This window comes from Hyperolius riggenbachi, chromosome 10, assembly GCF_040937935.1.
Source record: "Hyperolius riggenbachi isolate aHypRig1 chromosome 10, aHypRig1.pri, whole genome shotgun sequence".
In the NCBI taxonomy this organism is placed as follows: domain Eukaryota; kingdom Metazoa; phylum Chordata; class Amphibia; order Anura; family Hyperoliidae; genus Hyperolius; species Hyperolius riggenbachi.
In genome coordinates, this window is record NC_090655.1 from 100,822,853 (window position 1) to 100,850,203 (window position 27,351).

A 27,351-nucleotide genomic window follows, 5' to 3' on the forward strand; every position below is an offset into this window, starting at 1 on the left:
CACTAACAATACAATTTGACAAACTATCGTTTACAAACTATTCTAAATATGAACGATTGGAATGGTTTGTCCATTAGTGGTTCTAACCGATCATTTGTGAGCCTTCATATGAAAAATCATTCATAATCAATCATTCGCCAAATTGTATTGCCACTGTCAAATTTCTCAGTGGGTTAAAAGGGGTGTTCAGTGAGCGTACCTGCTACAGTAGAATCTCATTATAGTAAACTCAGTCATCAGGTCCCAGAAAATGCATCTGTAGTGCGAAAGCCGGCGGCTTCATCTATTACATAGCCGCCGGCTATATTTAATTAAATTAAGCAAGTTGTAATAAATGTGGCCGCAGCGAGACGGCGTAAACATAACATTTCTAACATTGGCCGCTGCGCTGCGGCCACTTCGCACATTGGCCGGCCAGAACCCGAAGTGGCCACACTTCGGGTTCATTGGCGTAACATATAAAATATATGACCGATTCAGATATAGTAAACTACTTTTCCTGGTCCTTTGGACTTTACTTTGAAGGGATTCTGCTGTACTCACTGAGCACCTCCTAACCTGCCAGTGCTGAAAAATGAACTGATCCAAGTGGCTCAAAACACAATTCATACATGAACTGACCTGCGATGAAAGTGTAGCTGTTGCTTTACACCAGAAAAGTAATACCTTTACATCAGGCACTATACATTGCAAGGATTCATTACATGAATTGTTTCAGCTAGATTTCAGTTTTTCCTACCATACAGTATATAAAAATACAAACACTTTAAAGTATTCCTAAAATGAGTGGAGGTAGCCACACACTATTTCCACCGATGTGGCAAAAAGATTATTCCCTCACTGATCAGAAATGGATTGATCCCTACCACACACTGCACATGCTCCCTGGGGAACATGGCGATTCCCATAGAGATGGGGTATGGGGGGTATGGGGGGTAGGTAACGTAAGTAACGCTGATCACCCAACAGCACACCTCTTATGGGAAGGTTCTTTTGTTTGTGCTTGGCTCCACCCTCCAGAGCCAGGACGTTGATGCTCTGCCACCTCCAGCTGAAAAGTCTATTGCTAGACACTCCCACTGACTACGAAGATGGACAGCACTGCTTAAAGTAATCTTGTCATGAGGGGAGCAAGAGGATATATACTTACCTAGGGCTTCTTCCAACCTCATGTTGTCTATCAGCTCCCTCTGTGTCCGTCCAGTCCCCTACGTTCTCCTGCTGCCAGCCCAGGTCGGCGACTATTGCACAGGCACCAGAGCGGTGCCTCCTCAATTGCGATCCCGCTGTCAGAAGCTTTCTGCTTATGAAGTCTTGTAACTACGCAGGGACAGAATGCACCCAGGTAGAGAGGAACGACCAAGGAGGCGCATGGCCAGGGCCGTGCATGCGCAGTACTCCCTAACTGGGTCAGTCAGGAACTTTACCAGAGCTGACTGCGGGTGAACTGAGAGGATTGGACAGACACTGAGGAGATGACAACTACCGGTTCCTGGAGAAAGCCTCCCGATAAGTTTAAATCCTTTACCCTTACTTATATCAGGTACACATTAATTAACCCTGTAAAACACCATGAAAACACTGATGACAAACAATATCAGCACTTCTTTTCTGAATTCAGTTAGACAAAGTGATTTTGGGAAAAAGTTGTTTGTTGTTTTTATAATGTACGAGGGTGATCCAGAAAGTAACAGGTATTTGCTTTCATCTGCCACAAGGTATTCTTTCACTGTGATTTAACTTCCATCTGTCAGGTTAACCCCTTCTCTCCCTGTACCACTTGTCACATGACTGCAGCGCGCAAGTAACTGTTTAGCAGCATTTAAGGGGTCCATACACTAACGATTTTCCCGCCGAAATACGGGCGTTTCGATCACAGTGATCGAAACGGCCGTGAAATTGCCGCACACACCGCTGACAGAACGATGGATTTCCGTTTGAAATCCGTCGACTCCCGTCGATCCATCTGTGCGGAAGATTTTTCTCGGGTCGGGAGTGCGTCGTTAGCGGCGTTCGAATGCCCGACGACCGACGCAATACAGCGGAGATACATTACCTGCTTCGCCGGCGCGAGTCCCCGCCGTCACCTCCCGGTTGGCATCTTTTCCGCATCACGGCATCCGGCATAACCTCCTGTGTCATTGCAGTGACAGCTGAAGTATAAATAGAGGGCGCTCTTATTGAACTTCCGCTGTCACTGGAGTGACAGAAAGTTATACGCGGATGCTGGATGTGTGATGCGGAAGGTGATGGGAGAAGATGCCAGCCGGGAGCCGATGCCGGGACCAGGCGGAGAATATGAAAGCGGTGGACCAGGGGACTTGCTTCGGCCGGAACAGGTAATGTATGAGGGGGGGGGGGTCCAGCTCCTCCACAGATTGTGATCAGTTTCAGGCTGAAATCGATTCACAATCTGTTTGCAGAAGGTGGCCATACGATCCCTCTCATCAGATTCGATCAGAGAGGGATCTATCTTTTGGTCGAATCTGATGGCAAATCGACCAGTGTATGGCCACCTTACCATGAAGCCCCTCCATCCCCAATCCCTCTGACTGGGAGGTGAGGAGTGTGATTCTACTACAAACAAAGGGATTGAAAACCTTAAAGTGCACCTGAGACCAAAGAGGTCTCAGGTTTTATACTTACCTGAGGCTTCTTCCAGCTCCCTTAAGGCCGCTCAATGTCCCTCGCCGTCTTCCTGGGCCGCTCCTGTCTCCCTCTGGATGGCCTGGTATTCTGGCGAAGTTGCGCTTCATCACACACACACTCCCCCACTGCGGCTGGGAGTGTTCTGTGCCTGCACATCCACTACCGCCCAGCCACAGAACGCTTCCGGCCATGGGAGCATGCCGGGGGAGCACACACGCGCTCCAAAACCCAACTCGACCACAGTACCAGGTCGTCCAGCCAGTGACAGGAGCAGCCCGGTGAGGGGCCTAGCGGCCTCAAGGGGGCTGGAGGAAGCCCCAGATAAGTATAAAATCTAAGTCCACTTTGGTCTAAAGTTTCCTAAAGTAACCATGGCAATTTCACATACCTTGCCCTGATGTAAGATGCACATGACCACATCCAAAGCTGTTTCCTGCAGTCTTCTGATGTAGAAGGACCTGTCTCAATCTCATGAAAATGTCTCTCCATCACTGTATCATCTCCTGGGTGAGAAGTGTCCACCGCACTGACAGAACTGTTTACACATAAAGCTTCCCCCACTGACAGCTCATGGCAACCAAGCGAGGCACTTCTGCAGCTGGAAGCAATGTATAGCTTCTTATAGGATTCTGCCAGCAAGATCCAGTAGTGTGGATTGTACGAGTGTAAAGAGATAAGCTGCTGCAAACAGGACACCACTCCTTGAAAGTTCCCCAGATGGTTGTGGATAGTAACTTGGAGATTCAAGACGCCAGTTAAATGATCTGTGTTATTAACTCCCTTCATCTGAAAGACAAACACAAAAACACATCAAAAACAGAATGCAATCATGTTAAGACTTAAAGAGAACCTGAGATGGGGCTCAATAAAAAAATTTAAACATACCTGCGGCTTCCTTTAGCCCCCTCCGGCCTGATCGTTCCCTCACCACAGTCTTTCGCTGCCTGAAGCCTCTGCAAATTGCCCCAGAAAGTCCTCCAGTCCGTGGCATACTGCGCATGCACGCCCCATTGCGCTCCCATGGGCGCAGGAGCAGAACGCTCCCAGCCATGGGAGTGTGACGAGGAGCGTGCACACCCGGACTACACCTGCGCCGACTGCCCCTGACTGGACGACTTACCAGGGCCAGTTGGGGAGGCTGCAGGCAGCGGAGGACGGAGGCGAGGGAGGGATCAGGCAGGAGGGGGCTGAAGGAAGCCCCAGGTATGTACTGCACCCCAACTCAGGTAAACTTTACAGACGTAAGCTCTTGCACAGTACACAATGAAAAGTCTTTATTCTGCATTTAGATTTGTCTGCGTTTGTTTAGGCATATTAATGTGTCTAATTAGTTGTTATCAGCAACTGTGAACATACTGCAGGAGAGCTCTGCCCAGGCTGCTCTCCATATAGTAAACATGGAGGATTTACCCCTTCAGTGCCTTCTGCAAAAGTGAAAAAGTAAAACTTTGTTTGCTTCTAGGATTTCCTTGAAGTTAAGTCGAAGTGAGGGTGATATGGAGGCTGCCATATCACAGGGGTGAAGCCAGTCTCTCACGTGTAGTTGTCCTGAACATTGAATGGAAATGCTGGGAGACTCTGGGATGCTTAATGGGGAGCATGGTGAAATTGGCATGTGCAAAGAAATTGGAAAGCTGGGACAAAATACAAGAGGCACTGTAAAAATGCAGCAAAGTATGGGGGGGGGGGGGGGGGATTAGGGCAACCTGAGACATACTATAGAGGGAGTGTAACACTTAAATACACTATGAGGGTCTAAAAAGCTGGAAAACAAGGACACTGAAGTATTGCAGAACTCTGTTACATTGTCAAACTCAACCACAAAGTTGGACAGCACTGATCTAGAGCAATGCTTACAATACTCTGTTTAGGCTATTTGCTTTATTACCATTATTAAGCATATAGGTGCCTACTAATGATACAAACTTGACTGTACAATCTTACCACTTTTATGTAATATGAAGGACTACCTAAGGCAGGCATGTCCAAAGTCCTGCCAGGGGCCAAATGCAGCCCACCAAGCCTTTTTTTTTTTTTAAAGAGAATTTTTTTTATTGATTTTTGATTTTTATAGGTTAACAAACATTAACATCATAAAAACAGAACAAGACAAGAACAATCCGGTATTCTCCCACAGTTTTCATGACATAATTTCTTCAATTACATAGGATGTATCCAGAGAAATGTCAAATTATCATACAGAGAGTAACAATATTACAGTAGTAATACATTGCCCCATTCCGAACCTCATACGACTCTTTTAAATATAGCTTGACATTGTGCCCAATATAGTGATTTGTTTATTTTAGTGAAGATCCTGTATCATCACAGAGATGTCCAGGTGGGGTATTATAGTATCTAGGGCGTCAACCCAGGTGCTCCATATTTTCCCACATTTTTTAAACTGTGATCTAGACTGGTAAGTAAGCTTATATAGCGGCAGGGTACTATTTACTGTCTCTATCCACTGTTGTATGGATGGTAGTTTATTTTGTTTCCATTTAGAAGTGAGGGTCTTTCTGGCATAAAATAATAGTATACGTATCAACGTTCTCTTATGTGTCCCACAACCCACATTCCCCAGGATTCCCAACATACATGCTTGAAAAGACATGGTGAGTGGTAGTTTGAGCTCCACCAAGCCTTTTCTGGTGGCCCAAAGCTCTCTACAGTTGTTAAAGCCAATGGGTACCGGATTAAAAAAGAAAAAGTCGGATACTCACCTAAGGAGAGGGAAGGCTCGGTCCTAATGAGCCTTCCCTCTCCTCTCCCGGTGCCCTCGGTGCTCCGCTGGCTCCCCCGTTCGCGTCCGCCGCCGCAGGGACTTCGGAGGTCTTCGGGAGCACTCGGGCTTCCGAAGACGGGTCGCTCCATACTACGTACGCGCGAGTGCGTCAGAGGGCGCTCGTGCATACGTAGTATGGAGCGGCCGGGTCATCGGGAGCCCGAGTGCTCTCGAAGGCTTCCGAAAGCTCCTGAAGGCATGCGGAAGTGGCAGTATTTGACCGAACTGGTCGAATACTGCCACGGGGGATCCTGCGCGGGACCGGGCACCGGTAGAGGAGAGGGAAGGCTCATTAGGACCAAGCCTTCCCTCTCCTTAGGTGAGTATCTGACTTTTTATTTTTTAATCCGGTAAACATTCACTTTAATTCCAAGCCTGGAATCTGATACCACATGCAGGGGCCCCCATATATTGCCTCCCCCTTTGCACACCTGTAAGTTATCAGACACCACTCTAGCAATAGCAGCTGCCACTGTGCCAGCAGCACTATGCCTGCCTACTGAAAAGGGACATGCTAGCTGCACACAGTATGTAGGTTATTTCCTGTGGAAATGTTTTATTTGAGAAAATGTTACAGGCGTATTGTGTAATCAGCAAAAACGGTGTTTGATTTAGCCAACACGCTCTAGAATGGTGAAACAGCCCTTGGCCCAAAAAGTTGAACTATATTCGATCAGTTTACCCTTCTCCTGCATAGATTTGGTAAGATTGTAAAATCAACAGCGTATTATTGCTGGGCACCTTAATTTTAAAAGTATTTATTTTTATAATGTCCTCAATGCATTTTGTTTTGCACTGAGTATTTATAGCTCTTAGATTTTTCCAGTGCTTACTTAGATATGCCAGCTGGATAATTTGGGGGACTGCTAACAGACCAAATCAAAGGTATTAAACATTTCTTCTTGTGTGCAGCTCGCTCACTCTCTGCTGGCGCCAACAAGATAAACTGCTGCACCAGACAGGGCTGACAGAATAGGCAAACATTACAGCATTTTCTAAAGCAGGAAAGCAATAAGCAGTGTCTAGCATTGCAAGAAAATCCAATCCAGAAGGCAATTTCCGGTGCAGTGTAACCCACAGTGGTTTGCCACATAAAATGGTGAGGTCACAGAAAGAGTTCATGGCAAGAGACTTCCTTGGGCTGAGGTTACTCCGCCCTGTGATAAATACAGTAACCACACATAACTGAAAAAAGGGGTTGCAGCAATTCAAACCAGTGTGCCTAGTCATATTGCTGTTGAGAATCATGAATAAATGTATCACTTTAAATGTACAGTGGGCACACAAAAAAAAAAAAAAAAAAAAAAAAAAAAAAAAAAAATCAAAAAAAAAAAAATCACCACATTTAAAATATTCACCGTTAACTCTGTATATTGAACCTTACTGAGGTAGATACCCACGATCGACAGGGCCTTTATACTAGAAACTGAATACAGATTAAAGAAAAAAAAAAACCACACTAGGCCTAATGTTTACTCTGATGTTTTACAAGTTTATGTGGACAATTTTACAAGCTTTAAATTATGTATTAAATAAGGATATACATAATGGTACTCACTAAAGACAAATTATTAATACTACATTATAATACGTATACTTAGGGCCTGATCTACTTAACTTTTTCTCCTAGGTCAGTGATGGCTAACCTTGGCACTCCAGCTGTGACAAAACTACAAATCCCATCATGCCTCTGCCTCCCTGAGTTATGCTTAGAGCTGTCAGTGTATTGCAATGCCTCATGGGACTTGTAGTTCCACCACAACTGGAGTGCCACGGTTAGCCATCACTGTCCTAGGTGATACTTATAAAAATGCCTTTTAAGCCAGCAGCAAGCAAGGGAAGCTTTTCATCTACCGTTTGATATTTTTTCAATTGCAGAATGCTGAAAAGTTATCTTTAAAACAAAAGATGAAAAATTATCTCCTAGGAGAAAACTTAATTGGATCGGGTCCTTAGGGTACATACACACATCCAGTTTTGACTGGCTAATCACTGACCACATTTTACCATCTCCATGGCTTATGAGGGCCTAAACACTATGAACAGAATGTGCAGGATTCACAAAGCTTTTTCACCTTACCTATGTTACATTTTTAAGCTTCCAAAGAGCAAAATGTAATATAATTAAGGTAATAAAAGTAATATTTTGCTTGTAAATGTGCTGAAAGGTTATTTTTATCAATTAGTTGATAAGTCATTTATGAGAAGTTTTGTGAATAGAGCCCATTGTGTAGGTTAGCACTCACACTGAGAACATTTGAAATCGGCGCCGGTAGACTTGGGCGCAGGATTCAGCCGGTATATGGCTGATCCCGCTTCTGCACAAGTCCGGCCCGTGTTAATTACTATTCCCCCTCCAGGCCGCCATGGATAGTGGGGGAAATGATATAATTCGGCTTCCAGCGATTTCTGGAGGCCGAATTATTGTGTTTTTTAAGCAACTTCAGCTTCGTCTTCTGACGGCGCCGACGTTACTCACTGAGCGCCGCTATAGACTGATTCCATTACAGTCTATGGCGGCGTTGGTTGCGCCCAAATCTAGCAGCGCTGAAAAGCACTGCTCCGTTCACACTACATGGAAGTGAAAAAAAATGGCCAATAATTGTTCAATTAACATTGGATGTGCGTATGCACACTTAGGGCTTGTTCACACTGAGCGGTTTAAGTTTTTTTTTGTTTTTTTTTAATCGAGCATTTCTAAAGCGCAGTAAAATCCATTGTGTAATAAAATCCTATTCTCACATAAGGTCCTGCACATTTTCTGGGCAATTGAGCTTCAATGCAAGGTATAAGAAAAATCACAAATCGCTTTAAAAGTGATCGCTTGCAACCCCCCCCCCCCCCCCCCGCAAATTGCACAAAAAACGGCGGCAATCGCTTCCCAAAATCGCTCACAAAAGTGCTTAGTGCTTGTAATTTGTCTCATTACATTTTGAACTAGAGATAGTGTGAGGGCAGTCTTGTTCCGCCTTCTGTAGCCATTAGGACCGCAGTGGGGCGACTTTCACATTTGTTTTTCTCCTGGGTGTAACACAGGAGAAGAAGGGAGGGTAAATCTCTACAACAAAGGCACAGAAAGCCCTATAGTTTTGCATTTATTTATCCTGAGTAGACAAGTGTTACAACCTCTGCCTGTGCCACTGTTGGAGAAACATCGCTCAATCTCTGTACTTCTCACAGGTGCAACAAAGCATAAGAAATGAAAGGAAATGTACCCAACCTGGATAGGTAACCCTTCCCCTACTCAAAGAGACAACTGAAGTGAGAGGGATATGGAGGCTGCCATATTTATTTCCTTTTAAAGGGAACCTTAAATGTAAAAAAAAATAAAAAAAATAGTTTCACTTACCTGGGGCATCTACCAGCCCCCTGCAGCCATCCTGTGCCCTTGTAGTCACTCACGGCTCCTCTGGTCCCGCGCCGCCAGCTAGTTTCGTTTTTGCCGACTCGGAGTCGGCATGCCACCACGATCACCTTTGCACGCATTCCCGCTGGTTCAGGAAGCTATCGCGGACATTAACACGTATATTTTTAAGCTTAAAATTTAAAATGTACGTGTTAATGTCCGCAATAGCTTCCTGCACCAGCGGGAATGCGTGCAAAGGTACGCGTGGTGGCCCGCCGACGCGAAGTCTGCAAAAACTAAACTAGCTGGCGGCGCGGGACCAGAGGAGCCATGAGGGACTGCGAGGGCACAGGATGGCTGCAGGGGGCTGGTAGATGCCCCAGGTAAGTGAAACTCATTTTTTCTTTTTAATGTTAAGGTTCCCTTTAAGCGATACCAGTTGCCTGGCTATACTGCTGATCCTCTGCATCTAAATCCTTTAGCCATAGACCCTGAACAAGCATGCAGCAGACCAGGCATTTCTGACATCAATTGTCAGATCTGACAAGATTAGCTGCATGCTTGCTTCTGGTGTTATTCAGACACTACTGCAACCAAATAGACCAGCAGGGCTGCCAGGCAACTGTGATTGTTTAAAAGGAAATAAATATGGCAGCCTCCATATCCTTTTCACATCAGTTGTCCTCTAAAAAAAAATATTAAAAACTTTATTTTATGTTTTTTTTTTACATTACTCATTATCTTACCAAGATATCTGAAATTTCCAGGGCCTCTGTATATCTCCCCATGTGAATTAGGCATCGTGCTTGACTCTCCTGCACATCTCTTCTCATCGCATTGTTGCTGGCAGGTAGTAGTTTATAGCAGCTGCTGTACTCATTAAATGCTTTCTAAAACACAAGGATAAATCACAAAGTAAGGCGGCACAGTCTGAGCATAACGAGACAAAAATGACAAACTGTCTGATAATACTTATGTTGGAAACAAACCAGAAAGTTCTTCTGTCTGTATGACCAGTCTGCTCTGAATTTCAGTGCTGTTTGCACATCAGTGGGGTCAGCACCGCTCACATCTTCACTGAACCACTGGAAAGAAAGGAAGACATTTACAATACAAACATTAGCTGCCTGCCTGTCCTACTAATCTCTTTGGCTGCAGTATTCGCTGATTCACATACCTGAAACAAGCATGCAGCTAAACCAGTCAGAAATATCTGATCTGCATGCCTGTTCAGGGGCTCATATGGCTAAAAGTATTAGAGGCAGAGGGGCAACTTTAGGCTAAAGGTCACCCTCCCTGAACAGATGGTCTCACTACTTGAATATATGAGAGTTGTGTTAATGGAGATACCACCACCCATCACAAGTCGGATAACAAAATTAAACAAAATATCAGTGAAAATGTTCCTATGAAGGGAGGGAGAGAGAGAGAGAGAGAGAGAGAGAGAGATTGTTGTATTTCAGAAGCATCTATTAAGCAATATGGTTCCAGGAGACAAAAACTGTGGGTCAGGAAGAGGGATGAAGAGAGAATATGGGAGAAGACAGAGACAGCAAATGTGGTTCTAGAAGAGGGATTGAGAACACCATTCTAGAAAATAGACTGAGAATGCGGTTCTAGAAGAAGAGGGACAAGAATATGGTTGAAGAAGAGGGACATGAATGAAATATTCTTAAACAGCAGAAAATGTGGTTCCAAAAGCACTGAGGTCAGTGTCTACCTTTTCTCCTTTCGCAAAGATCAGGTCAGTCCAATGAACTGTAAAGCTAGGCATACACTATTACATACCTCCCAACTTTTTCAGATGAGAAAGAGGGACACTTCAGCAACGCCCCTGCCACACTCCTGATCACGCCCCCGTCACACCCCTAATCATGCATACCGTAAACATTTCATAAGAAAAATATTTTGTCTTATAATTCAAACCCCACTGGTCCTTTTTATCCTGGTTCATTTTCCTTAATATTAATATTTTAAAATTATAAATATATCAATTTAATTTTAAAGGATGGAAATAAAGTTTAGAGTCAAACACATTCTTATTAGATAAATAAATTTCTATGTTTCCATGGCAGCACGGTTGGGTAAAGTCCCCGCCCACTTGACCCCCGTAGGACCCTACCTATAAATTTCTCCCCAGATTCCAGCAATCACCCCCCCCCCCCCAAGTCTTTTTTTTTTGTCCTCTGAATCACATGACTCTGGACCCATACCGGTGTAATCTGAACAAACTTGTAATGAAGACATGACAAGAGCTTCCTACCTTACCATACAGGTTCAGCCTCTCCTGTATGATGGCCCCGGTAAGGTCTAAATGACTAGTTGGTGGGCAGCTCCATTTCTGGCCATGGCCTGCGGGCATAGTGAGGTAAATCCTCCGGTTGTCCTTGCTATTGTGCTGAGGCTCTCTGGGCGGCTAAATGCAGCCGATGCAGCCTGTTCCTTGCTCCCTGTGCGGACGCTCTGGCGTGCGCTCCACCTCTAAGTAGCCTTCTGTTGGTCGGCCGGGTCGGCTGGGGGCTTGCGCGTTATGTGCGTTCCACGTGACGTCATGTCCGGCGGGTCACTTCCGGAGCGGTTCGTCCTCCCGCCCGGCCGCCTTCTTACTATTGGTGTGGAAGGTTTTGCCCAGCCCTCGCTCCTGATTGGTTGGAAGAGCGGGGGGAGGGCTATTCAATCCTGTCAGTCCAACTAAGGTGGCGGCAGATGATTTCAGTGGGGAGAACGCTTGTGCACTGGCCGCACATTTAAAGGGACACAGGTCTCAGATATTATATAACATTATGTAAGCACTGTTTCTGCAGGTTATAGGAGAAATATATATATATATATATATATATATATATATATATATATATATATATATATATATATATATATATATAGCTGCAGGTTATTAGGTAGGAAGTGAGCAGTGAGGCAAGTCTTTCTTTTATAGGTAAAAGAGTGCTTGGCTGACTGATACATTTGTCATTAATTTCAGCCTGCCAGAAGAGCTGCTGACGGAACAGCCAGGACCATCATGGGCGCTTCCGATAGAAAAACCGGGCCCGGCAAGAAGATCTAGTTCAAGGTCTCGTTCCCGCAGAAAATCTAGAAAATCGGTCAAGAAGTAGATCACGATCCCGCAGACGTTCTTCAAGGAAAAGAAGAAGACGTAGCAGATCATCCAACAGAGAACGTTATTGGCATCGACCTTCACAAAGAGGCTGCTGGGCATGTGGAGAAAGGGTATTACCCGGCAAACGAGTCTGCCAGGAATGCTTTAGAGCCATGTCAAAGGACACGGAACAACCCAAGGGTGTAGCGCTAATGATCAAAGAGGCTGTAAAGGGATCCATGGACCAATACATAGCGTCATTATCACTTCCTCACACAGCATCATCAGAAGACCCAGTGGTAGAGATGGGTCAAGCACAACCACAGGAAATGGATATAGAAAAGCCAGAAGTAGGCTTCAATTTCAACTTGGTCCAGCCGTTTATATTGTCAGTTCGTGAAGCTATAGAATGGCAGGATGAAGAACCACAATAATCCACTTCAAGTAACCAGAAGGATTATTATGCACATCTGAAAAAATCCTCAAAAGCTTTTCCACTTATATCGGCAATTCATCAGGTCATTCTTGATGAATGGAAGAAAATAGATAAGAAAACAGTTCTAGCAAACCGACTGGGTAAACTTTACCCGATGGAGGAAAAGAAGCTAACAGCTTTGGATGAACCCCCCAAAGTGGACGCTTCTGTGGTAGGCTTAGTTAAGCACATCACACTACCGAGAGATGATGCCGTTTCATTTAAGGATCCTCTAGATCGTAGGATAGATGCGTAATTCAAGAAGTCTTATACAGCATCAGGGGGAGCCTGCAAACCGGCAATTGCGCTAACATCGATAGCAGAAGCCCTAAAATTATGTATAGAAAATATAGAGGAGGCATTGAATTCAGATGCTGACAAGGAGGCCATTATCGCGGCACTCGATGACATAAAACTCACAGCTGACTTTATGGGAGAGGCCGCGGTTGACATACTTAGATCTTCGGCAAGAGCAATGCTACATGCAGTAGTAGCAAAGAGGGCCTTTTGGCTGAAGAACTGGTCAGCAGATGCCACCTCTAAGCAGGATTGGTGTAAGATACCGTTTGACGGTAAGAGTCTATTTGGAGAAGCAATGGACACGGCAATACGCCGAGTTACAGGTGGAAAATCTGGAATAATTCCGCAGGATAGAGCTACTAGAAGACCTCCTTATCAGAGGAATACATTTCAGGATAGATATAGGAATAAAACCACCAGTCGTCCTTTCAGGAATTTCAAGAAGAACTGGCAAAGCTCTCAATCTACGTTGTCAAAAATGCCACAGTTCTTTTAATTTTAATTTTTCTATCTTTTCATTCATTTTTGTGCCATATGCTGTGTAAGATGGAATTCACTGTCACTATTCATTTTATTTGCTTTCAGGTGCTGGCTTTAAATGCCACAATTCTCTTAAGCTTAGAATTAATGGTGCATGTAACCAGGCCAGTTACCATTTGAATTCGGAATTTACTATGTCTCTTCATCACCAGAGTCTGCTTTATGTCATGTTGAGGATTCTATTGATCTTATCAATTTAGATAGGATGCCTGGGAAAGCCTCCTCAGTAACAGTTAAGGCATCTAATTACATTTATGTTTGCTAAAGAATGTTTCTCCTCTGTATGTCAGTGTAAATAAGCTGTGTTTTTCAGTTCTGGTCAGGAACCAGTCCGACGAAGGCTTTTTATAAGTCGAAAGCTCACTGTTTATCCATCTCTAAGTTAGCCAATAAATGGTATCATCCTGATTCAAAACTTCTTGTCAAAAATGAATAGACAGAAGAAGACGTCTCAGCCTTCGACACAAAGTCTTTTTGATGTGCAGCCCGTCCAGATCTGCCCAGTGGGAGGAAGATTACAGATATTTGGGCAAATCTGGACGGAAAAGATTCAAAACCACTGGGTGGTAGATACAGTTTCCCACGGTCATCGGTGGAAATTCACAAAACAGCCACCAGACATCTTCAAGGTCACAAACATCCCGGTCAAGAGGGAAAAGAAGGCAATACTATTAAAGTATGTTCAGGAATTAATTCTGAAAAAAGCGGACACAGACACAGAGAAAGGTCTGGGGGTCTACTCGCCCCTCTTCTTTGTCCAGAAGAAGACGGGCGACCTGAGACCAGTCATGGACCTCAGGAGATTGAATTCATTCATCCACCTACAACGTTTCAAGATGGAGACTTTGCAGACCATCCTACAGGTAGTAAGGCAAGGAGATTGGGCGATCACAATAGATCTGGAGGACGCATATACCGATAAATCCAGAGTATCAGAAATATCTAAGGTTCGCAATCGGAGACTTACACCTACAGTTTTGTGCCCTGCCATTCGGGATCTGCACGGCCCCCAGAACTTTTACAAATATTGTTCTGGCACTCGAAGAGTTCCTGAGGCTCAGAGGCCTCAGGCTCTACCACTATTTAGACGATCTGTTGTTACTACATCAGGACAAGAACCAGATTCTACAGCACAAACGTCTGCTGATGAACCAACTACAGGCGTTTGGTTGGAAAATAAACATAAAGAAGAGTCGCTTAGAGCCCTCAAGAGACTTTGTATATCTAGGGGCACATCTCCAGACCAGCATCAACACTGTCAGCCTACCAGAGGAGAAAGTTCAAAGGATAGTTTAACTAACACGGAACATGATGTGCTCTTCAGTAATTACGGCCAGACAATGTCTAAGTCTACTGGGGGACTCTGACCTCTACCATTCCCATGGTCAAGTGGGCACAATGGCATTCCAGACAGTGGCAGATAGGCTTCCTATCGCAATGGCACGGGAAAGATATGAAACAACCAATCTTAGTCACTCAACGAATGAGAAACAGTCTACTTTGGTGGACAAGAACAAAAAATCTGTCTACCCCCCTCAATATCCAAAAGCCCTTAGGGATCACTCTTACCACAGATGCCAGCCAGAAGGGCTGGGGGGGCATACCTTCAGGATCAACACGTACAAGGTCTGTGGAAACACCAATATGGGATGATATCAGCCAACAGGTTAGAAATCAGAGCAGCTTTTCAAGCTCTAGCTGCTTTCCACGATCACCTAATAGGCAAAGATGTTGTACTACAGATGGACAATCGAACGGCGGTTGCCTATATAAAAAAACAGGGCGGCACCCGGTCGACAACATTGACAGCGGACTTCCTAAGGAGAACAACACTGAACAACAACGAGTGGTCATTGAACGAGGAGATATTTCAGGAAATCTGCAAACAATTGGGGACTCCACAGGTGGACCTGATGGCGACAAAAGTCAACCGCAAATGTCACAATTATATTTCCAGATACCCGTCATCATCAGCAATTGCCACAGATGCCCTGACGACACCATGGGAATTCAAAGTGGCGTATGTCTTTCCGCCAATACCACTAATTCAGCGATTACTGCTAAGATTATGTCAGGAAGATGTGATACTCATAGCTGTCATACTTTTCTGGCCCCGGAGACCTTAGTTTCCCTTGCTGTGGGACCTGAAGATCCAGGAGCCATTACGCCTTCCGGTAACTCGGAATTTACTAACACAAGGGCCAATTCAGCATCCCAATCCGGCCAGACTAAATCTGACAGTTTGGAAATTGAGAGAGGGAAATTGGAGAGGCTAGGTTGTACATCTGATGTAATAGACACAATAATGACAGCAGAGAAACCATCAACAAAGGCAGCATATCAGAGGGTATGGCCAAAATTCCAGGAATTTGCAGCCATTACTCAATTTGATCCGATCAAGCCATCGGTTATTCACATTCTAAAATGTTTACAATCCGGTCTAGACAAAGACTTAAGTTACCACACGCTAAAAACACAAATTTCAGCGTTATCAGCCCTTTCAGATCAAAGATGGGCCCTGCATCCTCTTATTGTACAGTTCTTGAAGGGTGTAATGAAGAAGAAACCACCAATAAAATCGTTGTTTCCACAATGGGATTTACCGCTAGTCTTGAACACATTATCAGAACCTCCTTACGTCCCAACTGGTGAATGTACACTCCTTCAACTAACATACAAGGTGGTATTCTTAGTTGCCATGTCATCTGCAAGAAGAGTATCAGATCTTCAAGCATTAGTCTGTAAGGAACCAAGTCTAACCTTCTATCCGGACAGGGTGGTGGTACGGCTGATGCAACATTTCATTCCAAAAGTGTCATCTACGTACCACTTTAACCAACAATGGACATTACCGACCTTTTATGACGAGCACAACCTAAATCCGCATCCGTTAGATGTGGGAATGGCTCTTAAAACTTACCTGAGCAGAACAGCAGACTTACGTAAAACGGACAGGCTGTTTATAATCCCTGCTGGGTACAGGGCAGGTCAGCCAGCCACGACAAGGACAATTGTGCAGTGGCTGGTAAAAACTATTCAGTGTGCATATAAGGGGAAGGGTCTTGACCCCCCCTCAACAAATTACAGCACACTCTACTAGAGGACTAGCAGCTTCTTGGTCTGCCTTTAATAAAGTACCAGCCGACAAAATTTGTCAAGCTGCTAACTGGTCAACAATTCATACTTTCATGAGACATTACAAGGTTGACCCAGCAGCCAATTCATCACTTGATTTTGGTGTTTCTGTATTGAATGTGAAGTAACATTAAATTTTGTTCAGCATTGCACCTCATCCCTCCCTATGTGTTTATTCCTAGTTATCTCCCAACCGTGCTGCCATGGAAACATATGTAAAGCTGAAAATTGTATACTCACCTGACGGTAATTTTCCTTTCCAGATGTGTCCATGGCAGCACGGGGCTCCCTCCCTAAGATTCTGTGATTCTGAGTAAAGACTATTGGGGGGGGGGAGGGGGGAGTCTGGGGAGAAATTTTTAGGTAGAGTCCTATGGGGGTCAAGTGGGCAGGGACTTTACCCAGCCGTGCTGCCATGGACACATCTGGAAAGGTGAATTACCGTCAGGTAAGTATACAATTTTCAGCTATATTTACATAGAAAGTGGGACAAAGTCCTGGAAGAGGGACAAATGAGGAGGACAGAGGGACAGGGCTCCCAAAGAGGGACTGTCCTCCAAAAGAGGGACAGTTGGGCGCTATGCTATTAGATGAATAGTTAGCTTGGCAAATGATCAATCACTCCTGTATCTGAAACTGACTTAAGAGAAATGATGTATTGATCATATTTTAATAGGACTCTGTACAAAGACATATTGGACCTGAGACACTGCTAGCTATGCATCAGAAAACTATACAGGAGCTAATAGAAAAAGAACAGCTATGTCCAACTAAAATGTAACCAATGCTCTGGTCAAAACTGATAATGAAAGTCTAATTAGCAAGAGATTTGGTTGTGATTTTTTTTTTCTTATTGAATCAAACTTCCAATTATTCACAACACTGCATTATGGAGATCTCAAGCTCTGCCTCTATTCCCTAACCTTCTCTGTCTCTTATGAGCTGTGCCTGTATTAATAAGTCATTTGATCTTTCAGTAAGGCCAGAACAAGACAAGACAAGACAAGACAAGACAAATAACATTTATATTGCGCTTTTCTCCTTTCGGACTCAAAGCGCCAGAGCTGCAGCCACTAGGGCGCGCTCTATTGGCAGTAGCAGTGTAAGGGAGACTTGCCAAAGGTCTCCTACTGAATTAGTGCTGGCTTACTGAACAGGCAGAGCCGAGATTCGAACCCAGGTCTCCTGTGTCAGAGGCAGAACCCTTAACCATTACACTATCAGCCAACTGCACAAGAACAAGAACAAGCTGCAGTCAGCTGAGGGGGGACAAAGGCGAACAGAAACCAAATAGGTTTTCTATACTCGGGCCATACAAATGGGATTCTCGGACAATAATCTACATTTTCTTTCATTTTAGTACCAGAGATCCTCTAATTGCCTCCTGTACTATGGTAGGGAAGCAGGGGGTCAACAGATTCCCCCTCCCCCCCAAAAAATATATACAAATCATATTTTTTTTTACTGGATGACCAAGTGACAGTGGAAGGTAGGTGCATGTAGAGGGTGGCAGATAGGACCCACAGTGACTGACCTGGGGTGGACACTGCTTGGCTGTGTAGTGCACATCCCTCTCTGCTCTCCGATCTCTGCTCTCCGAGAACACCGAGTCCTCGAAGAAGAAGTCAAACTCCATTCTTCGCGGGGACTACATTCACTGACGCACTGCAATGTCCTAAGCTACATTTTCCCGTACAGGAACAAAACAAAATGATTGTGTTCCTACAGAGCTTTACGCATGCGCCATTATCCTTTATTTCTGTGATACGCAGGCGCCCTAGGGATCGCTGCATACATGCGCTGTGCTGCCAGCAGTAGAAGCGAGCGCATGCGCAGCGCTGAGCGGTAGAAAGTTGTAGAGCAGAGCTGCCATAGGTGCATTAATAGGGAGCGATCTTATCTGTGGATTGATGGTGATAATCCTCTGAGATATCTTTGTTGCTGATCAGGAATAATCCGCTATTAATTATATGCGATTCTGCATCACTAGTCTGACGGAAAAATTGGCTGGCTGCTGTATTCTTCACTGAGATCTCTGGTAAGTTACCTGAGCTATGTAACTGCAGCCACAGAAGTGGACAGCTCTGGCTTATTAGAGAGGCTTAAATTCAGTAGCCCAGCATTATTAGAAATAATTACATTACTGGCATTTTTATTTGTATAATGTTGTATAATTTTCCATAATGTACAAAACAAGCATGGAGAAGTGCAAGTCTCCCCTTCGTTTACATTTAGGCTGGATTCATACATAAATATTTACATTTCCGTTCCACTCCAGTCCTGTCAGTTTTGCATCAGTTTTCTATCAATTTTATCTGACAGGATTAGAACTGTACACCTTTTATGTGTGAACACATTCATAGAGAACTGATACAAAACTGATAGGACTTGAATGGAACTGTACACCTTTTGGGCTTGATTCACTAATGGCGTGAACACACCCCATACTTCCGCAAATTACTCATCCGTCAGACCTTCCCGCTGGGCAGGCGTTCTGCCGACAGTAGCACATGTGTACTCTCTGTCGGCAGACTGATAAGACTGTTTCTGACAGATCTGCTCAGCGGATCTTTCAGAAACAGCCTTATCAGTCTGATGACATCGCATACACGTGTGCTACTGTCGGCAGAACATCCGCCCAGTGGGAGGGTCTGGTGAACCCGTCATTTGCGGAAGTATGGCCTGAATACGCGCCTTAAGACAAATAGCATGCCTTATCAAAGTTAGCATGCCTTATCAAAGTTAACATGACTTATCAGAGTAGCATAGTGAGCGCTACGAACCCGCAGGGGCGCAGGGCAGGACGAGTGGAGCTCCCGTCATTGCCAATTAGCAGGCATATGTTCATTATGCTACTCTGATAAGGCGTGTTAACTTTGATAAGGTGTGTTAACTTTGATAAGGCGTGCTATTTGTCTTAGTGATTCAAGCCCTTTATGTGTGAACCTAGCCAAGGCTGTGGAGGAGGAGTCGGGGCAATTTTGGGCACCCGGAGTCGGAGTTGGAGTCGGAGTTTCAGAAACTGAGGAGTCGGAGTCGCATGATTTTTGTACAAAATCCACAGCCCTGTTAAGTATTAGACTAAGGAGTCGGAGCCGAGGAGTCGGTGTCTGAGCAGTTTTGGGTACCCGGAGTCGGAGTTGGAGTCGTTGTTTCAGAAACTGAGGAGTCGGAGTTGAAAGATTTTTGTACCGACTCCACAGCCCTGAACCTAGCCATAGAAAACTCATACAAAACGAACTGGACTGGAACAGAAATGCATTTATGTGTGAATCAAGCCATAGAAAACACATACATACAATACTGATGCAAACTGTTAAAAACTGCTGGGACTGGAATGGAACTGTACTCCTTTATATATGAACCCTGCCTAAGGACCCTTAAATCCATTGCTCTCAGTTATAAATGAAAGGACAACTGATTTTCAAAGTAATGTCCATGTTTTCCTATGGATCAGTTCCCACTATTCGCGTTTTAACTGAAAGCGTTTTCATAATTCACTGCTATTCAGAAAAAAATTGCAACGCATACTAACGCATTAAGTGTAATAGAGTCCTAAGGGACCATTCACACTGAATTAGTTGCTCTTAGTTATAACTGAATGGGTAACTGACGTGCAGTCCAGTGTCCATGTTTCGCTATGGGTCATTTCACATTAAGGCCTATTTCCACTACACGCGAATGCCTATGGGAAATCTGCATCAGAAAAATCGTGTTTAGTGGAAACAGGCCCATAGACATTCATTGGAGTCAGTTTTTCTGCATCCAGAAACCGCGTGTAATGAAAACAGGCCCTAAGATGTGTTTTAACTGAAAGCTTTTCACAATGCACTGTTATGGAACAACTGATTAGTTAAAAAGCACTAGTTCTTCAGTGTGAGTAGGCCCTTATTCTTAATTCTCACTTGCACTGGATCACGTGCAGACAGTGTAGTGTCTGCTCCGATAGTGCACTGTGGTTGAGCTGTAGAACAGGGCAGATGTGCTACCACCATAGGCAATATGGGGGAATGCATCTGACTGCCCAGGATTATCGCGGACTGCACAGAAGTGCGGCCCACTACCGCAAAAGATCCCACAGATCCGCAAGATAATTCTGAAAGCTGTGAAGGGGAGGAGACCTGGGGCGCATGATAGCACTAATATATATATTACATGAACCATGTATCTTATACATATGAAAAACAGCATTTAAATTAAAAGTATTAATTAAAAATAAACTTCAACATACATTAAAATAGTAGCCGGACGGGAAAAACAGCCATTACAATACAGCCTTGCATCAAACAGCACAAAAGTTACAGCCCAAGTCCTTTGCCACAACACCAGGGTGTATAAGGCATCGGCACCATATAGCACGCTTGATCGGTTGTAGGACTAAAGTGCAGGTAAGTATGCCCAGCTCAGCAAGCAGTTAGCAATTGCTACAGCGGCGCTCATGAGGGAGGGAGAAGATGTCCACTTTGCAGGATTTATTAGTGCTATCACGCACCCCCTATGCAATTAACTTTTTCCTAGGAGATTATTTTCATATTCTTTTCAAAATGACTTCTAAAGGACAACCGAGGTGACATGTGACCTGATGAGATTGACATGTGCATGTATAATGCCAAACACAGGCTGTGTTTCTATTTTCTTTCTTTGTCTGAAAGAGTTAAAATCAAATGCAAGTGACAGTTTCTGCCCGGGTCGGACTGGGTCAGACTATAGCATAACCCTCACTGATTAGTAATTACAGCAATAAAATACTTTCCTGTCAGTAAATAGCTTCCATGAGCAGGAAAGAGATAAAAATGTCAATAATTCATAGATTTGAGCTCTAACATACTTCATTGAGCAGAGACAATGAAACAGTAAAAACGTAAAAACTAGATTTAAATATAAAACTGTGGGATATTTTAAACAGTAATTTTTAGGAGAATTCATAGATTTAAGCTCTGGCATACTTCAATGAAGGTGTCATTGAGCAGAAACAGTAAAAACTTAAAAACTAGATTTAAATATAAAATAAAACCGTGGGATATTTTTAGGAGAAGGAGGCTGGATACAATTGGTTTTCTCATCAGTTTATTTTCACCTCAGATGTCCTTTAAGCATTTTACGTTTGAAAAAGTACCCAAACGTTGGTGAAAAAAGTACTATAAAAATTATTTTGAGTATTATCTTGCTTGCTTGTGGTTTAAATGTTTTTGCACTGCAGAAGGGACAGCAGTGCCACCATAAGCTAAAAAATGCCATAAAAACCATCCTGAAACTGCACCTTTAGGGCTTGTATACACCGAATATGTTTGTGTGCATTTCTGCAAATGTATGTATGTTCCAAACTGCAACTGCATGAATTGTCTCACAGAGATTATTAGTGTTCCCTCCAATGTGATTAAGTTTTTTTTTTTTTTTTTTACACACTGTTGCAAGTGATTTTGTTAAAAAATGCATGCATTAAAAAGATGCTGTGTGACCCTCCGAAAACGAAATGTAAATGCACAGAACAACACATTGTTTTTTCATTTTTTCCCCCCAATGCAATTCTATGCTTTTAGTTGTTGTGTAAATAATGCACCTTTGCACGTGAAGGGATTTGGGCATGGAGACAGTACGTCCTTCACTAGAATTTAGTTTACAGGGTTCATGTTACATCTGTGTCGTGTTTAGTTTTTGGTGTCCAAATGGTTCGGGTTTTTTGGCTAAAAATCATTATCGTGCACACCACAAATGCTTGCTAAATGGCTGGACAACCACATAACACTGCTGTATGTGCTTTTTAGGTGTTATGAAGTAAGTATTTTTATCACTTCATTTGTCCTTTAAGAAGTATGGCCCTGAATCTGTCAATAGTGTATGCCCTTATTCAAAAACACAGATAAAATAACACCTATGTGTTATGTTGCAGACCTGGAAATACCTGATGCACTGCATGCTGCACTTTAACCTGCATGCCACAAGCACATCTCTCAGTGGGATGAATGATATATGCAGAGAAGCCCACAATCCAGGCATTAACATTTCTTTTTAATACATACATCTACGTGCAAAATCTAAAATCTGGTCTCACCTCTTGGGTATTTATGGATTTGGCATGGCTGGTTTATACTCTAGATGAACCACGTGAATTTAGTGACTTGGCTATGTGATTCTGTTATCAGCGTTTTCAGTATCTGTTCCTGATCATTAATTTGGCTCTGACAACTTCATTTCCTGATGTGTAGCTTTGATCTCTGCTCTTAAAGCGGAATATAACCCTGCATTTCAACTTTGCTCTAAAACATTATTTACAGTATATTATATGCAACCAGCATTTTTTTTTTTACTAGACCAGCATTGGAAGGGTTACACAGGGCTTTAAAGTTCCTTTAGATTTCTGCAGACGCATCCGAAGCTGAAATAGATACATTTTGTTTACATAATGTATCTAAGTGTTGAATGTGACTCATCTCTCTCACTGAGAAGGAGCTTGGACGACAGCCAAAGAGTGTGTAACTGTTTATCAATAGATACATGTAACTAAATAGAATGTATCTATCTGAACTTCTGCATATCTCTCCAGGACCTTTAAACCTCTGTGTTTAACACTTCCAATGCTGGTCTAGTAAAAAAAAAATGCTTTTTGCATATAATATGCTGTAAATAATATTTTAGAGCAAAGTTGAAATGCAGGGTTATATTCCGCTTTAACAAAGATGCCAAATCTTGATCTCCCCTTTGAAGATGATTGTCAGCCACAAAATCAAATTCCTTTTACCCACTTCTCTATGTTTATTATGCAGCCTGCAACCTGACCCTGCATTGCACGCATTCCAATCTAATCAGAAAAGTTTCTGCCGTAATAAATCTTCTCTCAGGCCTAGTGCACACCGGAGCGTTTCCGCTGCTGTTTGCGATCAGCTTGTGGGTGCGGATCCGCTTGGGTAATGTATTTCAATGGGCTGGTGCACACCAGAGCGGGAGGCGTTTTGAAGAAACGCATACTCCCGGGCTGCTGCAGATTTTGGATTGCGGATGCGTTTCTGCCTCAATGTTAAGTATAGGAAAACCGCAAACCACTCTGAAAAACGGCACTTCAGAGCGGTTTGCCAGGCGTTTTTTGTTACAGTAGCTGTTCAGTAACAGCTTTACTGTAACAATACATGAAATCTACTATACCAAAACCGCTACACAAAACCGCAAAACGCTAGCTGAAACGCTGCAGAAAAATAAGAAAAAGCGTTTCAAAATCTGCTAGCATTTTGCGGATCTGCTAGCGTTTTTTGGTGTGCACCAGGCCACAGATTGGCTTTATTTGGTACATGGCTGACAAGAAGGAACTTGTCATCTCCACTCCCACATCCCTGCTCCTCACTGATTGGCTGAGGGCAGTTCACTGTGACACAAGGCTGAAATCTGATCTTGCTGTGCTCACATGTTTACAAAGCAAGCTAGCTATGACAGAGCAGATTCTAGGAGGGAAAATGTAAGGGAGGAAATTACATCAGTATTGGCTTCAGTCAGAAGCCAATAGTATGGCTGACTCTGCTGCTTTAGGTCGCATTCACAGTGGGATGTTGCGTTTAAAAATGCTTGCAGTGAGTTACCACAACGCAACATTTTTTTTAACACGACTTTAACCACTTGAGGACCAGGGGATTTTGCGCTGATCTGTGCAGCGTGGTCTCTCCAGCCCACAGCACAGATCAGCAGGCAGCCAGGGCGACCGGACTCTCCCCCCCCCCCTGCCCCTTTTTCCCCACTAGGGGGATGTTCTGCTGGGGGGGACTGATCACCGCCGGCACTATGTGGGTAGCGGGGGGGCTCCTCAAAGCCCCCCTCCGCAGCGATTCCCAGCCTCGCTCCCTTTTCCTCCCTCCCCTCCTCTTTCTGGGCGGCACAGGATGGCGAGCCGTCCTGTGCCGCCTCTGACAGGCTTCAGCCTATCAGATGCCGGCGATCCCCGGCTAATCAGAGGCCGGGGATCGCCGATCTCCTTTACAGCAGCGCCGTATGATGTAAACACACACACACACACACCTATTGCCTATTGTGCTCATACTCACCTAGGCATCTCTCATTTGTGTGCTGCTGCATCACGTGTGCAGCTGAGCAGCGTGTCTGTACAGTGATCATTTCCTGCAATGTTGCCCTAATTATTTGTAGTCACTTGTGTCCGAGGCTTAACGCTTTTAATTAACACCTGACCTGACCATAACCGGCAATAATCCCTTTTTGTAATTTTTAGCTTGGCTTCAGGACTTCAGGTGCCCAGTCTGCTGTCTTACAGCCAATGAATCTTCCTAAGCTCCCAATCTACAACCACACCACCAGTAATGGCAAAACAGCCAAGTCATATGCTGAATTCGCCTGCCACGCCCTGCTCTTTCCCACAAAATTCATATAAGGAGTATTTTTAACATGCAAAAATGCCTCTGAAGTGAATTGCCGCACTTAATGTGTTTCAAATGCTTTGTAAAAAGCCATGCATTTGAAGTTCACATGTAAATGACACTGGAACAATCAGTTATTTGTACAGATTATTGCTTATGGGTTTTGTTCATGATATGAGGAAAAAGTCAGTACCCTTATTATACTAGGTGGAAAATAAAGTCAGATGTTTGTTATAAAGTTGGCATGCTTACTTAGCACTAAGAGGTTGGTTGCCAAGATAAATATGCTGTGACTTAAGCCAAGGTTGTGCACACATGTTATTTCTGTTATTAAGGCGAAGAGCAATGTGCGGTGTACAACAGCCAAGGGTTCACTCACAGCCTGTTTATCCCCTGAACCTAACTGGGCACTTAACTGAAGTGTATTCAATCCACAGTACCAGCGCTCAATGATCTGCTCATACATCAAGCATGTGGCTACTTCAAAGGAATGCTGAGGTGAAAATAAATTAATGAGAAAAGCGAATGCATCTATCCTCCTTCTCCTAAAAATGACTTTTTTATTAGATACACCACAATTTAATTTTTATTGAAATCTCCTTTTTATGTTTTTACTGTTTCATTGTCTCTGCTCAATAACACATTCATTGAATTATTTCTTTTTGTTTCTAGTGATTGTTTTCTATTTTAAGGTGTATACATGTTTGAAGACACAAGCATCTGAGGATAATTGCTGCCATTGAACATTGTGCGCTGGTACTGTGGATTGAATAGACTTTTGAACCTGAGGTGGTGGTTTACTACAGCGCTCCACCGTATTTTAATTTAGTTTCTTGGGTACACTAAAAACTTAAGTGCGGCCTAATCTTGCTTTTACTTAACTAAAGTGAACATTTCTCAGTTTAGTGGATCTTTTGGCCCAGTGAGTTTTAACTGTCAATGTAAATCCAGCGCTCCTATTTAATAGTGCTGCATGAATGGTATTGCCATCATAAGCTAGTTATTCTCATTACACCACTTTTCTATGGAAACAAAGCTTTATTTCAATACTGATATAAACACTAGAAAGCAATTTTTAGATCTCTCTCTCTCTCTCTCATACCGAGGTGACATGATGAGATAGATATGTATGTACAGTGCCAACCATATAAATAACTATGCTGTGTTCCTTTTTTCTTTCTTTCTCTGTCTGAAAGAGTTAACATCAGGTATGCAAGTGACAGTTTCTGTCCAGTCGGGACCTGGTCAGACTATAGTGAAACCTTCACTTATAAGGAATTACAACCATAATGCTGGGAACACACAATGCAATGTCCTGCCCGATTGACGGGAAACAGGAGATTATTTCCGATTGAGAAAGGGATCAAGTTTTCATCGGAAAATCGATCCGTTTATCAATTGGGATCGGTTTGGCGTATACTCTCGGTACAACTTCCTGTCCGATCATCCTTCGATCGGATGGGAAATTACATTGTGTGTTCCCAGCATAAAACACTCTCCTGACAGAACATGGCGTCTGAGAGCAGGAAAGAGATAAAAAGGAATACTTCAATGAATGTGTCATTGAGACAATGAAACAGTAAAAACATAACAAGGAGATTTCAACAAAAATTAAACTGGTGTATCTAATAAAAAAAAGTCATTTTTAGGAGGAGGATAGATACATTTGCTTTTCTCATTAATTTATTTTCACCTCAGCATTCCTTTGAAGTAGCCACATACTTGATGTATGAGCAGATGGATTATGAGATATGGTGCGTACACACGCACTACTAAAGAGAACGACGGGTCCGTCAGACCCTCCCGCTGGGCGGTCGTTCTCCCGACAGTAGTGCGTGTGTACAGTCTGTCTGCAGACTGATAAGGCTGTTTCTGAACGATCCGCTCAGCGGGAGGGTCTGACGGACCCGTTCTCTTTAGTAGTGCGTGTGTATGCACCTATAGATCCCTCTCTAATCAACCCTGATTAGAGAAGGATCTGTTTCCTGCCCATACACTGCACAATGTTTTCCGATAGATTTCAAAAATACATTTATCATAAATCACCCTTGTGCTGCCATCACCTGCCTGGCCTCCCCCGATGTGTAAAGTGTTCCCCCAAGCACCCTCCACACTCACTCTGTCAGCGTGGCTCCAAACCAACTTGATTCATCAGTTTGAGCAGTTCAACTTATAGAGGTATATGGGTAGCTTCACTCAGTTTTTCCACCCCTGCTTGCCCACATCCTGCGTGAGTTACCTGGGGAAGGGGGGTGAGGGAGACACAGTCCAAAGATGTTAATTATGGCTGAAAATCTAAGCAAAACATCTATGTGGTGTCTGTAGCTCTCTTTATTGCCTTTGCTGATTGTTTGCATTTTCTTATCATCTCATCTTTTGGCTGACAGCTTAGTGAAAGCAGTTAGTACTGGTGTAAATAAACTCACAAGAGGCATGTGGATGAAAAAAAACACTAGATGTAACTCTAGAAGCTGTTCTTCTGACTACTACTACTACTACTACTGGGATCAGGGAAAGTGTTTCAGGGGGACTGGGTGTGAGCAGGCTGGAGTGGGTCAATGAGGATCTATCAACTGGTCATTTGGGATGTTTTTATTTGTTTTTGTGATTGTTTGTTTGTTTTTTTTTTTGGTTTTTTTTGAGGGGGGTTACAAAAATGTTTACTTG

At 43.6% G+C, this 27,351-nt stretch overlaps 2 protein-coding genes across 4 annotated transcripts in view; one reads left to right on the forward strand and one right to left on the reverse strand.

Annotated features, from left to right (window-relative positions):
- The window catches only part of C10H8orf76 (chromosome 10 C8orf76 homolog), a 59,480-nt gene that overhangs the window by 7,219 nt on the left and 24,910 nt on the right, over positions 1-27,351 (reverse strand). Inside the window, exons 1-4 of one of the 2 annotated variants that reach the window (XM_068258589.1) lie at positions 17,865-18,094; positions 9,770-9,865; positions 9,527-9,670; positions 3,038-3,435 (exon numbers count right to left, since the gene is read on the reverse strand). In XM_068258589.1, the coding sequence (XP_068114690.1) occupies positions 3,038-3,435; positions 9,527-9,670; positions 9,770-9,865; positions 17,865-17,966 (740 nt within the window). In that variant the 5' untranslated portion in view covers positions 17,967-18,094. Of the gene's footprint in view, positions 1-3,037; positions 3,436-9,526; positions 9,671-9,769; positions 9,866-17,864; positions 18,095-27,351 lie in introns of those variants that run through there. The other variant, XM_068258590.1, reaches the window with a different exon arrangement.
- MINPP1 (multiple inositol-polyphosphate phosphatase 1) overlaps positions 18,154-27,351 on the forward strand; it is a 92,880-nt gene continuing 83,682 nt past the window's right edge. Inside the window, exon 1 of one of the 2 annotated variants that reach the window (XM_068258587.1) lies at positions 18,154-18,368. The gene's annotated coding sequence lies outside the window, so the exon portion shown is untranslated. Of the gene's footprint in view, positions 18,369-26,608; positions 26,863-27,351 lie in introns of those variants that run through there. The other variant, XM_068258588.1, reaches the window with a different exon arrangement.